Source organism: Corapipo altera, unplaced genomic scaffold (genome assembly GCF_003945725.1).
Source record: "Corapipo altera isolate COAL_440 unplaced genomic scaffold, ASM394572v1 24b, whole genome shotgun sequence".
Lineage (NCBI taxonomy): Eukaryota > Metazoa > Chordata > Aves > Passeriformes > Pipridae > Corapipo > Corapipo altera.
Window position 1 is genome coordinate 10,716,784 of NW_020884888.1, and position 14,352 is coordinate 10,731,135.

The following is a 14,352-nucleotide window of genomic DNA, read 5'->3' on the forward strand; positions in this document are numbered from 1 at the left end:
CTTTGTATGTTACCTCTTTTTTTTTTCTTTTGAATGGCACTGTTCAGAGTACCATAGGGTAGTAAAATGTAGATAATGCTCATCAGATTATTTGAATATTTGACACAAGGTTTATATGCAAAAGCACTAGCCCTGGGCCTATTCTATGCCTTTAAGATCATAATCACTTTGCTAGTAAATGGAAATACGAAATAGTAAATGAAAATGCTAGTAAATGGAGACAGGCCAGGCAACACCGAATGCATATGAAGCGAAGAAGTGGCTAGAACTGAAGTACAACCAAGCTAGTCCAGTATCTCCACCTGTTCCTAAAGCCTGAAGACATTTGATTTTCATGTAGTCTTCCCAAAGTTTGACATCAACTGACGATATTCAGTAAAGTTTTTCTTTCAAATTTAGTCCTCATTTTTGTTATAAATCGATCTCTGCTGAGTCTTTAGCTAGTCAGTAGAAGAAAAGAACTGGTACTCTCGAAGGAATGACAAACATAGCTAGAGACAACAAAAGAAGTTGTAGCCTTCAGCTGCATGTGACACCACATTTACTCATACAGGAAGACTGAAAAACATTTTCCCTGTCATTATCTGACTGGTAGCTCATATTGGTGGAAGCTCTGCCCGAGTGAGGACCCAGAGATTATGCTTTTAGCAAGCAAAGTGATTTTATGATGGGTAAAGATATGAGATAATAACTCCACATATTGAAACTCATTTTTCAGTACATTAAGAGAATCATTCTTCAAGTGCTGTAATGCACTCAGTGCACTTCAGTTCATGCTTTTGACCTCATGTTTCATAAAGTGCCTGAGACATACAGATATGACATTCTGTCATACCTAATTGCTTGCATTACAAATGCCTCACAGTTTAGAAAGAAACCTCTTGGCTTTGTTCCAACATTTATTTTCAGTAGATGCTTCACATCTAATGCCTCAGTATTTACGTAGCAGCAGGGGTCCATTATCGTGTGACATGTTCAACTCCATTGACATCTCTTATTTAAACCCTCTAAGGGGAATATTATCACTGTGCCAAATAACACAGGAGTTTTCATCAAATTTGCTTACTTGTAACCACTGCAGATGTCACACTGTTGTTTCTTGTGCTTTCCCCTACTGCTGGTCACTTTTTGATGACATTTGATGCATTAACTTTTTGTAAGTGTTCATTTTATTTTGCATTGGTACTCAAAATATTACAGATGAAATAAAACAGAACAGAGCCAATTCAAGTCCATTCAGTACTATGTACATAAGTGCTTGCTGGCCAGACTCTGCTCATGTAGGATTCTGTAGTATCGTTTACTTTAATGGAACCTTATTATTTTACACTGACAAAGAACTCGTCCCACAGTAGCCCTGTCTTCAGTGCTTTTCATTTTCTGCTACTTTCTTGAATGAATGTGTTCATTAAAAGAAAAAATGTTACAGCCAGAGAAGGTTGGTAAAACAGCCTGTCTTTGGAGCCCTTGCAAGAAAACAATGAGAAAGCACATATGGCTCTGAAAGCATGAGATAAAAGCTGTGAAAAAAGCAAGATTGTAGTGAGGGGAAAAACGTGCTGCAAGAAATAGTCAGCCACATGATGGAAAAAGCATTAAAGGTACCTATGTATCTCTCAAGTTAGCCACGTGAATCAAAGCAAAAGATTCTATCAGAAATATTCTCAAACTGGCAAGTTCACTTCAATAAGGAACCATTTACTGTGACTACAAAGTATTGTGCCAAATTTCCTCAAAGCTGTAAAAAAGTTCTTGCATGTTTTTGCCAGCATTAAATTGTGTCTCTGGAAGATACTCCTCTGGAAGCTAGTGACTCCTAAGTAGAAAATCATAATGGTTTAATCTTTTTTCCTACCTCTCAGTGCTACTTCCTTTCTCAGCAACCCCAAAGCATGAGCCTGAGAGTATAGGAATGATCAGAATGGATCAAACCAAAGATGTGTCTGTCAGTGTCCATCTTCAGCAATGACCACAGAAGATACTCAAGGCAGGGTATGAGAGGAGAACAAGCAGGTAGTTGTGGTTCCTCAGAGCACTTTCAGCCTCTAAGGACTTTCCAAATTGCAATAGCTCTAGTTCTGTATACTACAAACAGGCAACAGCTTTTTCATATTGGAAGTGATTCATATAGTGCAAAGATGCATGTATTTGTTTTGTTATTGCACATAGTGCAATTTCCTTTGATAGATTCAAACACTGTTTTGTAGAAAACAACTTAATCATCTGCTTCTCTACAACGTCAAAATAATAAAAACCTATTAAAAAAAAAAAAAAAGAACAGAAAAACCTGTAAGATATCTACTTCAAAATACTAACCTGAGGCATCTTTCAGAGTCAGGAAAATAGCCACAAAAAGTATCCTAGACATCAACAAATTCAGGCAGTTTTGCACTTCGGAAGATAAAAATAAAATACATTTTTCACATTTTCATACATAGCTTTTTTTAATTTTTTTTTTATTCGACTATTTTTCTCCTTCCTTATGTCTGCCAAAACTGGTGATTTTAACTGTTAGTTGTAATGTATATGTATGTTCTGGACCCAATTCTGGTTCCATTGCTGTTGGTTTGAGAAAGACCTACCTTTTTCTTCTCCCTTAGTTATTTGGGAGTAAACAAGAGCAGAATTAGACCCAGAGAGACTTTGGATGTGGGTAAGGGAAAATCAATGTGTTTTTAAAACATAGCAATAAACAGAGTGATCATTATCTTGCAATGAAGTAATTAGTTAATTGATCCCCCTGTAGGTGATGGACGGCGGGTGCCACAAAAGCCTCCTAGAGGCACCACTCGTGGTCCGCCCCACTTAGTGATCCCCCCACCCCCACCTTACCCTCCTCCTGGCAGTGACATTGTGGATCCAACAGAGTGTAACAGAGAAGCAGATGTTACAGCGCCAACAGAACTGGTACCTAAACGTATGTTTGAAAATATATGTATTTTCATCTCCATTCTTTTGATGATTGCTTTCAGGGTTAGCTTTTCCAGACTTTCCTCTCTGCTCTTTAGACATCGGTGTCTGTTTTTCCCCCTTTTTTTCAGCCTGTTGTCTTTCAAAATGTCCAATGCAGTGTAACTAATGAATGTAAAGTAAACAGAACATTTACTTAGAGACAGTTTTGCAGATAATACCTGGTCATTGTATAGAAGCATTTAAAAATAACCATCAAGCTTTGTGGCTTTGTGCAACTGAAAGGAAAAAATCTGTTGTATTAATTCCTCGTGTTTGTTTTTCTGTACTAACATTTTTTTGATCTCCCAGAGACAAGCTCCTTTGAGAGTCATAAGGTCTATCAGTTTAGGTTGAGAACTACAAGGTATTCCCTTAGGAAAATTAAACCATTTACAGGAGCTGTATATTCTTAACATCTTTCTTGGCGTCTGTGGATAGTCCTTTGTGTCTCTTCACCTTGGGGCATAACAGTTATCAGACAAGTACAGTATTTTCCACGTCCTTGTGTACTTGTGAAAAGCATGTTTTCGTGCTACTATTTCGTGCTTATCCACTGTCTTTAAGTCTTTGTACACAATCCAAGTCTTTGATCATGTATTATGTTCCCTGTGGGCTGCACACCCATGTAGATCCGGTAAAAGCAGCAAAGCTCTGTACATTATGACATCTCATGGACGCACTTCCTTTGAAGGCTAGGATGGTGTCTCCTAACCATGGGATAGAGAAACGTCTCTATTAGCTACTAAGTTGACAAAAGATCTCTTTCCAGGACATTTTCTTTACCAAAAGTATTCTGTAGGTAACAGTTACTCTGATACATTAATATTGGTGTGTTTGCTGTTGATTATCAGCTAAATTTAAAGTGTCATTTTTCATATCTGTGCTGAGGAGATACAGATTGATGAGTTTTATTCGGGGAAGGGAAAGAAGTTAAGGAGATCATACTAACAGAAAACCTGAATCTTATTGAGGATTAACCCTAAGTCATTTTTACCAGTGTATGCACAGAAATCATATAATACTTAAAATCTTCTTTTTGTTCTAGATACCATCAACTTGCCTACAATGTTTTCTTTATTAAAAATCCATTGTGGCCTTCTTTGCATTTATATTTCTGCTTCATTTGAGTTTCTATCACTGTTATTTTGCAATGCTTTCCTGATCTACCTTGGTGATCAAATACCCTTTAATCAATGCAGCACTGATTTAATCAGTGTGATCATTTGCTCTTAAATAAACACAGCATCTCAGCCAAAAGGATTTGATTAAGCTTGTTCATGGAAACATAACATGAGTTCTTATTATCCTCAATTTACTGAGAGCAAGTGCTTAGTGGGTACTTATTTTAGACTTAAAGCATCAGTTGGAGAGGGATAAATTTAGCTTTATAATTATTCTGTGTCCTACCTAGATAAAGTGTATAGATTTACACAAGAGAAACATGTATAGATGTACCCATGAGAGACAGCAGCACATACAACAGATGTTAATTATATTGCCTAATGCCATTCTGAAAGGTGCTTAGATACTGTAGCTATTGAGCTGTGTAAGAACAGTTTTGCAATGATGTTTTTTATTGCCTGAGAATGCCTCAAGCAGTGCAAATAGGACTTGGGCGGTAGATTCAAAGAACAACAAAATTTTCAGTCTTCCTAACTCTAAGCTTAGTAAATGTGTTTTCTCATAGAACTAGGTGGGAAGGACGATAAGCCGCTGATGCCAGCTGTTGATGAAAGGCATATTTGTTCTAAAATCACTCTCTCAAAAAAACTTTCTCTCATGAAGGTTGTGGTCTTCCTTTGCTGAGTGGGTGACTGTCAACAGCAGTATGTCTTTCACAAGATAAAATTCCCATTCAGAAATTAAAATTCTGTGATCATGTGGAATTTAATTTCTTACTCCTTATGATCTACCACTGTCTGTGGGGCACTGTGCTTCACCCCTCATTCCTTTCCAGCAAACACACAATTGTCCCATTGTGCTCTGGGAAAACTATCTTGAAGAATTTTCGTTTCACAGAGAATAGTGGCAATGACTCTTCATGGAGTTTTCCAAACTTATGGGGAGTGTAAATAATTCATGAATAGGGCCTTTAGTAAGATACTTGGGCTTTTCTGTCTCAAACTTTGAGAATCCCTTCCACAAACAAGAATGCAACAGTTCCTCACAGTTTTTGCTCTTTAATCTTTATATTTTCATTACATGACCTTTCCTCTTAACTTTCAGTATGGTAGAACCTTAACTGCATGTTGTTTGCGTGTTTCAAATGACCTGTTTATGGGATCCTTTCTCCTTCCTTATCTTACTAATTAGATTGTTCATGGCCTGTGATTCTAAGATTGACTGTACTTTGGGAATGCAGAAATGGAGATTGTTGCCTCTGTTGCATGGCGTTTGGTTACCTCACATGGTTTGTAAAGTTCCCAATATATGAGTCAATGGTAAGCTCTGTGCTACTTTACCTCGCATAAAGAATGCACGTAATCAAAGACTGCTACACCTAGACAAGTAATTGAAACATGCTGTCTTGAAATGTCGTCAGCTAGCTCATTAGAATAACTTCAGTATTCCTGTGAAACTCCACAGTTAGCCCTTTATTTGGCTAGTTATGGACTATCATTGATATATGCTGCAAGAAATTAAAAGGTCCGTGAAAGAAAATAAAACATTTACCTTCCTGTAGAGTGAGATCCTGAGGTTAAAATCTTCACTGGATAAAATACTAATGAATTCAGGGTTCACACTGGGTAAGGGCTTGACAACTGATTTCAGAAAGTGTTCTGTCTTTGAAGAAATAAAATCATGATTTGTACCTGTCTTTGTTTTTAACTGTAGATCAAAATAATCAATCATTGCTTAATGAGAAAGTTTTAAGGAATGAAAGAGTGGGTATAAGCATTTACCAGTTATTTTGTGTAGAAGACATGGATACTACTAGTTGCTGGGTAATACCAGATTAATTTTAAGGAACAAGGAGAACAGAAAGGAACCTTATCCCTATATCTAATTTTTAATGTTTTTCATTATATGATTGACATAAGAACAGGTCATACAAGCCACTTGACAAAATCTATGATGGTTTCACAAGCAGTTCAGTCATATTTCTTCAGTCACCGTAGATGTATATCTAGTCTTTAACAGTCATTAGGGTTAGTCTTTAAGAGTTGGGCTTTGTTAGCTTGAACCAAAAATAGGTAGAAAGACAGAGGAAACTTGATTTTCTTACACATGTTTCTAAATCAGTTGAGAACTACATGGTACTTGGCAGGGAGTTTTGCTGACTTGTCATAGTATGCTGCCTCAGAAGGCATGTGTCAAGTGACCCATTCTTTTCTTTCTTAGAAGTTGTCTCTAAAGCAAGAAAACTTGTACATGTGACTTAAAAGGCTGATACTGCCGTCACTACCCTTATTCATCCAACCTGATCTGAGGCTAAAGAATGAAGTTGAATCTCCAACATCGTCTATCTTGTACCTTCTGGAGAATTAAAATTCAGTCCAAGCAAAGCAGAATTCATAGACACAATGCATATCAGTAGGTGGTGTGCTGTTAGGATGGAGTTAGCTTATATGAGAACCCAGGGAGTTAGTCTCAGAGCATCTGTGGGATTCTAAATTTTAATACATGTGCTCATGCACCTACATCTCCTTTGGGTGTCTGAATCTTTAATGTTACTGAGCATGCTAGCCATTCTGCTGACTGATCTACACAATATTTATAATTATTCCTTTTACTCTTTTCCCCTGACAGTCTACTGTTGTGCATCATTCCCTTCATACACCAAGCGCATCTGACAGACCTTACCTCTTCCTATGACCTTCATACTTCTGAACCTCCTGTTACCTCTACTACCCTGATTCTTCTGTTGCCTTCCTTTCTCCCCTGCTGGAAAAGAACCTTTTTTTTTCTGACTGAGATTTTGGCTTCTTTTATTTTTAAACTCACACATTCTCTTTTAATTATTATTGATTATTTTTGGTTGTGGTTCATATTAATTTGTCAGATGTATGCTCCAGAACTGTATGCTGTGTTATATAAATCTATATATCAGCCTCAAAGATATTATCCGTCGTTCTTTTCCACAAGATTCTCTTTATTTTGAGCCATGATTTAATTTAATTTGGTGTTTCTAAAGAGTGTGCTTTTGGGACGGGGTGTGTTACTTTCCATACTGTCTAAAGTTTTAGTATAAAGTTTCTAAAAACATTTTTCATTTTTAGTTTCTGCTAGTCTAGGTATAACGTTTTACATTCTCTATTTTTTCTATTTTTCTTTTATTGCATCTGTTTTGTTCCTTTGGAACAAAACTAGAACTGGGCATGGCCTAGTTAAGTTGAAGTGCAAGATTCTTTCTATATCTTGGCTATCAATCAAGCTGCCAAGAAAAAAGAACAGGAAGATCTGTTGGATCTATAAGGGGCTTAAAAAGAATACCGAGAACCAATACCAAATGCACTGATTCATAGTCTTTCATCCTGATGCTTAGTATGAGTAATTTTATCTCGATCCTGAAGACATCCTGTGGAAATCAAGGTGTGTGTTCTATTTCTGTAACAAAGATGCAAACGCTGTTTGCTTGAGATAAATCTCGTTCCACAAGTCTTCTTTTTACACTTTTGCTAGGTATAGTCAATGAGTTCTAATTAAAATATCAGCTCTAGGTTTGTACTTAGCAAAAACTTCTTTGTGCTGCATGAAGTTCTTCATGTGAATGGTCCATAAGACATGTATTTTTAATCATTCTGAACTACAAACAGAGGTTTTATGAGTTATAATGATGCACACACCCGGAACTATTCTGACCTTGAAAATAATGTGCTTTAAGACATTCATGTTATTTAAATGAGTGACTTGCAATACATAACTCTAATTTAAATGATGAAAAATTATTGTTTTACCCTCAAGCAAATAATCATATTCATCTTGAATCCTTTCCAGGTAGGCGAAATGGAGAATAAGAAAGCAAGGCATTCCTACAGATAATGTGGAACATGGCTAAAAAGGGGTTTGACAGTTTTTAATACAAATATGACATGAAGTTAATAAGTTTTAAGTATTCTTTGAGAAGTATACTTAGTACTCTAAGGGTCTTCTATTAAAAGTGGACTAGAATTGAACTCTCTGTGCTGTCAGGTACTTTGTAATATCTTCTTAAGACAGGACAATGGTTTAATTTTAAGTCTTCTCTTAAAAAAATGCGAGTGTTCACAATGTGAAGATTAAGAACCTAATTTACCCATTCTCATTACTCTATTTGCATCCTATTTGTAGCTCCGTAGAGTTACATGCTCTGTGGAGTTCAGACTAGTATAAAAATGAAATAATGAGTTGGTGAAACAACATTTTTTATACTGAGTACAATGTAGAAGTACTGTTTATTGTCAGAGCAGTCCTTTGCATTGGCACAAGTTTTCCTTAAAGGAGGCTCAGGTTTTCAACAAAATTACATTTTTAAAGGAAAAGTTTCATTGCTTCGAAGGAAGACAGCTATGGTTCCTCTCCACATAACTGACATGTTTGCTATGAAAAGTGGTCTCTTTTCAGGTGGTCTGCTCACCAGACTCTTAAAAGCTGTAGGTGAAAACACCACAGAAGTTCATTACTTACACTTAATTTTCCTTTAATTAAAATTCAGAATTTTTGTCTGAAATATGTTTGTGGGAATTAACATTTTTTTGTGGAATTCCTATATCAGATATTTTAATGACCAATTTAAGATAGCTAGATCTGCCTTTCTGAATTAAAAAAAAAAAAATCATTGCTTATGCTAGCTCATATCCTTTGTTTATTATGATTTCAGAAGTTCCAAGTATATATATACTATTAAACAGAATTTACAAAAAAAAAAAAAAAAAAAGAAAAAATTCTGCATCTTTACAAGGAATCATCTTAATTTTAAGAAATTTTACTGTGACATTAACATAGTTTAAAACCTCCTATTACTGCACACAGTGTGGGAAATAACTTTTAGTGACACTCATTAAATCCAAATCCATTGAGTGGAATTGCATAGATACTCTGTTTCACAATTGTTAATTCACTAATTACTTGCGTACAAGGGGGTAAAGTGTTTAAGCAAAGTGTGATTGTGGGAACATGAGCTTGCTGGAAGTTTGCTTCATGAGCACCAGCTCAGTGCTGAGGTACAATTGGGGAATCCCTGCTTGTTCCAGGCTTCAGCTCAGGGTTTCTAGCAACTCCTCAATTCAGCTTCTGGAAGAAAATGGAAGTTTTTCCGTCATTTTCAATAACAGGAAGGAATGTCAGTTTAGGTCCATTTGATGGAATCCTAGGTTAGCAATGATGTGTAAAGACAGTGGCTTGGGTTTACTCCTTTTATTTTAACCTTGGAGACATTAGAAATGTAGTGAGAATGACATGGAGAAGTTGATAATAAATTGGCTACTATAGTACAATTTTTCATGAAAATTACCAGAGTTAGTAAGAAATACATTTTATATATTCAGGATTTATCTGCACAACCAAACAGCTTGTTCTAATACTGTCCTTCATGGTAAGATATCTGAGGTGAAAATCAAATAAACAAACAAAAAAAATGGAAAATATCATTGAACCCTTTCAGGAGGACAAGTAAATGCACAGGTAAGTTATAAATCAAAACAAATTCCAGTGTTACAAATCCAGTGTCATTGACATCCAGTGCTCTTAGGAAATAAGGATAGATGTTTAATTTATTATTAGATGTTTAATTATTATTAAACCCATTCTGATGAATGTTCTCAACCCATACAAGATCCAGTGAATTAGAAACAGATTAAGCTTCCTGGTGCACAGTATTTTACTGATATCTTTTCGTACGTTGGCCACCAGAGGGAGCTAGTGTTGTCCGGGAGCCGCAGTAGGAAGCAAGCAGAGTAATGTTAAAGGTGAATTTTAACCTATTAGATCCCACACTTGCACAAAGCTTTTCAGTTCTTAGTTTTCAGAGTCTTTTTTTTCAGTAACTAAGAAGAAAAAATATTTTTTTTCTAGTTTTTTAAAATCAGTCTCATCACAAATAAGAAAATGAAGATAAAATCATATTTGCAGGTGATGCCACTGTGATGGCATCTTCCAGGTGCACGCTCAAATTTTTGCTCTAAGCATTCTTGCAGAGGGTGGTGGCATATTGGGTTGGCTATTATATTGCATAGATATTGCTTCTGTATCTATGACAGCTGTGTACAAGGTGTGGTAATTACTGCATATAGTTGGTATACATACTTAAGAAGTGCATAGGAGTAGATCAGGTTTAGTGCCAGTATAAAAAGACTGTGTTCTGCTAGAAGGATTTTATCAGCTTGAGTCTTAGCATTTTAAAAGCATGACCAGATTGGCTTAGTATCCATCCTCTTTCACAGACAAATGACTTCATTACTAGCAATTCAGTCATTCAGAGACTAAAATCTAGGATTCAGAGATTCTCAAAACATCCTTAAATATCTTTTCTCATTTAATGCTTGCTTTTTTTTTTCCTTATAATTGGAATATTTGAGGATTTAAATGAATGTTGTTTTTCCCACTAAGCAGATTGATTTTTTTTTTTCCTTTTCTGGTGACAGGGCTGTAGAATACTAAACTTTGAGTGCATTCCATTTTTATCTTCAGAAAACGTTTTACTGGTCCACCACTGAAACTTATTCTCTGGGCAGGTAAAATATGGAGAGAATATTCTAAATATATTAATGGGAAAAGGATATATTTCTGGGTTTGTTCAATTTTAAATGGAATTATTTAAAGCTTTCTGTGGCATCTAGAGTGCTCCAATAAGTGCCAAGAGAGAATGATTGGTAGAGAAATCATCCAGTTTAAATTGTATGATGAATTGCAAAGACCCATGATGCATTTGTTTATTAAACATATGACCATCCAATCTATCATATGCCCATCATCTGTCCCTCTATTCTGCTTTTTTAAAGTAAACTCTGTGGTCATGATTCTCATACCCTCATGATTTATGTTTACAGCCACTTTAAGCCCTCTTTATTGTTCTGTCCCAGTATAAAAGTGCTTCTGTTTGAGATTTGGGCCATGTGAGGATGTATGACAGCAGTTCTGTCTTCTGAGCTTGGCTTCCAGTCACTACCATGACTCTCAATATATATTTAGTACATGCAGTAGGCACCATTTAATTTTCCATGCTAAAATACATGTTATTTTAGAAGACAAAATGTAACTTATTCCATCCCTCGAAAATTACAGCAGTGTTGTTCTCTGATGTCATTGCAAAACTATGGACTCCCCTCAAGACCAGTGAAACAAAATTACTGTCACTGTTATTCATGTGTTATTCACACTTCTTACTCATAAGCTTCTGTTATGGCACCTGTATGGCTAGAGAAGTCCACTGCTAAAATTCATAGGATGTTGACAAAACAAAAAGTGGCATAATTAAATCTTTGTTTATCCAGAAGAGCTTACCCATAATAAATGCTGATTTTTGCTGAGATGGAGAAAGGGGAAGGTGATCTTGTGTATTTCTCTTCAAGAATCGGCTCCTTTATTCCTTGTTTATTGTAAATTATTCTGTAATACTCTGGCTTCAAGTGGTAAATGGCTGTTGAAAATATCGAGCCCAGTAGAAAGAATGAAGCTGATAACATACTGAATAGGTATCAACTACTGGGTCCTTTATATTCCTTCAATGTACCTTGCTGGTGAAAGATTTATTTTTTTTTTTTCTCTTCAGTTTTAATAAGAAAATTGTAAATTTGGGTCACCAGATCTACTTCATTTTCTCATACCTTGATTAAGTTCTAAAGAGGGAGAATGAGTCCTGGGTACAGCTAACACTGGTTTGAAAGGGGGTGTATTTTACATTCCTTTACATGTTCACTCTGCTGCCTGACTATATTGGAAATAAAACTCATGATTTTGGAGACTTTGAGCCAAAAGTCAGTCTGACTGTAAGGGAGCACAATTACTTTGAATATTCAAAGAAAATATTTTCTGGTTACCTAAGTATGGGACTGGACCCCAGTGAATCAAATATCCTTTCCTGATATTTAGGTTTTTAACTGGTTATTTAACTATTTCTTGGAACGTGGAATAAACCTTAGCTTCGTTTCTTATCCTGACTCAATGTCAAGACATTTCTCTTCTAATTCCCTTGCAGACCAGCTCTGCAATCTGCAAGTAATCTGTGGATAAACTGCAAATGTTTCTTCCGAGTGAAACCAGATTCCCTGTTTTCCTCTTCCTTAGTCAAAATAAGAGCAGTTTAACTGTGGGAGCGGTACCTTTAATGACTGAGTGGCATCTTAAACATACTCTGCTGTCCTTGAATGGTGGAATATGAGGAAATCATCACACCCACACAAATAGAGTGACTTACACTTTATCAGTAACAAGCAGGACTAAACATCAGCGTTCAGCCAAATATGTGCATGTGATGCGAGTGTGAGAAGTTTCATCCTGAGTATGAATTTGAAGTTATGCTAAGTTTACACATTAGGTATGGACCACATCAAACTGAAGGTTGATATTTGACATGGCATTGAAATTTGGAGTGCAAGATCCTACTGATTCAAATGCAGGCAATGCACAGGTTGCTACAGAAAGCAAACTGTTGAAAATTTTTATATTCTCTGTTCCAGGTAGGTGATAATTCTCATACCAAAGTGCTTTTCCATCCTTAGAGATGCTGATACTCAGCTTTTCCTATTACCACTTCTAAGTCAGTAAACACTGACTAAAATGCCTTCCTGCTTTCTTCTAAGAAATTGAGAATTCTGGCCGTGCGCATTCACTTCTGGGTTCTAGGGCCTGAGGGAGCAAAAGGCTGAGAGCAGAGACAGCATCTCTTTTGTCAGCTCCTTTTGTGGATTCCATAATTGGTTCCTGGCATGGATAAAATAATTACTTTCTAACCTACCACCATAAGCAAAGGTGGGGTGTAGTGGAGGACAAAGACCTAAAATAAAAGGCGATGGAGGAAAGAAGAGGAGAAAGCAGGACTATGACAGAAAAATAGTATTTTTTCTTTTAAGACTGTTGTGATTAAAAGCTGAAAATAAAGTTGTTAAATATATGGTAACTTCCCATAAATAGTGAAAGACTGGTAGGGGAGTATCTACTAACCTGTTAGGGCAAACAAACAAAACAATTAATTTTTCCACTTCAAGCATCTGATAAAAATTGTTATTGATTTCTGATTTTTAAAATGTGTGGGTTAGCATCTTTCTTCTTTTCTTCCATGTTTGTTTTTTTTTCCTTAAATTTGTCACTTGACAAGAAGTTAAAAACTAAAAGGGAAAACATTTTTACAGTTTGTAAAAGCATGAAAATGTTTTTTTCTTAACTAAGTGGAAACACGAAACAGCTCAGTTTTTAAGCTCTGTTTTTTTTCACCTCTGTCTATAGGTGAAACAGTCAAGACTTAAATGAATATACTTCTTAAATTTTAAGAATTATGAAGAATTATTTAAGAATTATAAAGACTGTAAGAAAAAATAATTACTAGCTTTAAGTTCAAGTTAAGAGCTTTCTTTACTTGACTTTTACCTGTAGAGCTGGTAATAGAGCATTCTGGGAGGTAAAAAAACTCTTTCATGACTTGTTCTCCAGAAAGCGTTGCAGTGGACTGCTAAGGACTGTAGAAGGGTTATCCTGTATAATTTCCTGGAAGTAGCTGATACTTTGGGGTCTACTGCATGAATGCCTTGGTGTTTTGGTTTTGTTCTGAAACTTTTTTTGAATACTACCAGTCTCAAATTGTTAAATCAATGCTCAGGAGTGACACAAATTTTTTTACCAGGTAAACCACTTTTTCCAAAAAAAATAAGAAGCTGCCTTTTTTTTTCCCCCAGCATAGAGCTTATTTCAATTAGAAACAATGTATATGAACATTTTGTTGATTATTTATAGGTTAAAAGTGTATTTTTTTACTTCTGAAATCTTCACTGCTTTCCTTCAGAAGATGAAAACAACATGCTGATTAACTGACCAGTCAGTTAAAGAAACTTAGAGTTTTAAGTGTCCAAGTATTCCAAATGAAAACATTTGGTTAAAAAAAAAAAAAAGGCAGCATGCATATGCTGTAATTTGCTTGTTTGCTCCACTTCCTTGTGGACATGCCCAGCTTCCTCTGTACCTGGCAGCTTTCCTGTTCTGTATTCATCACGCTAATCAATGGGATTCAGATGTTCCTGAAATAAAATCATTTGTCTTCAGTCTGCTCTTACAAAGGACACAGATTGTACTAAAAAGGCTTTCCTTCACTTTCAGAGTGCATTAAATACATGCCACTGTATGTAGGCATTGGCAATGTATCCATTGCATTCTTTTACAGAAAAAATTCTTGCACAGGGAAACTCCTTGCATTTTTTTCCACAGAGTTAAATTAGTGCCTGTGAGAAAATTAGCAGACTGAAAGCAATTGAGTCAGAAGTCTTTAAACTT

General features: G+C 35.8%; 1 protein-coding gene across 2 annotated transcripts in view; it reads left to right on the forward strand.

The window, feature by feature from the left end:
* The window catches only part of LOC113947382 (protein cordon-bleu-like), a 109,388-nt gene extending 102,378 nt beyond the window's left edge, over positions 1–7,010 (forward strand). For both annotated transcript variants that reach the window (XM_027643886.1, XM_027643887.1), the window contains one exon: positions 6,703–7,010. In XM_027643886.1, coding sequence (XP_027499687.1) covers positions 6,703–6,746 — 44 coding nt within the window. In that variant the 3' untranslated portion in view covers positions 6,747–7,010. The remainder of the gene's footprint in view (positions 1–6,702) is intronic.
* Positions 7,011–14,352: the final 7,342 nt, after the last annotated feature.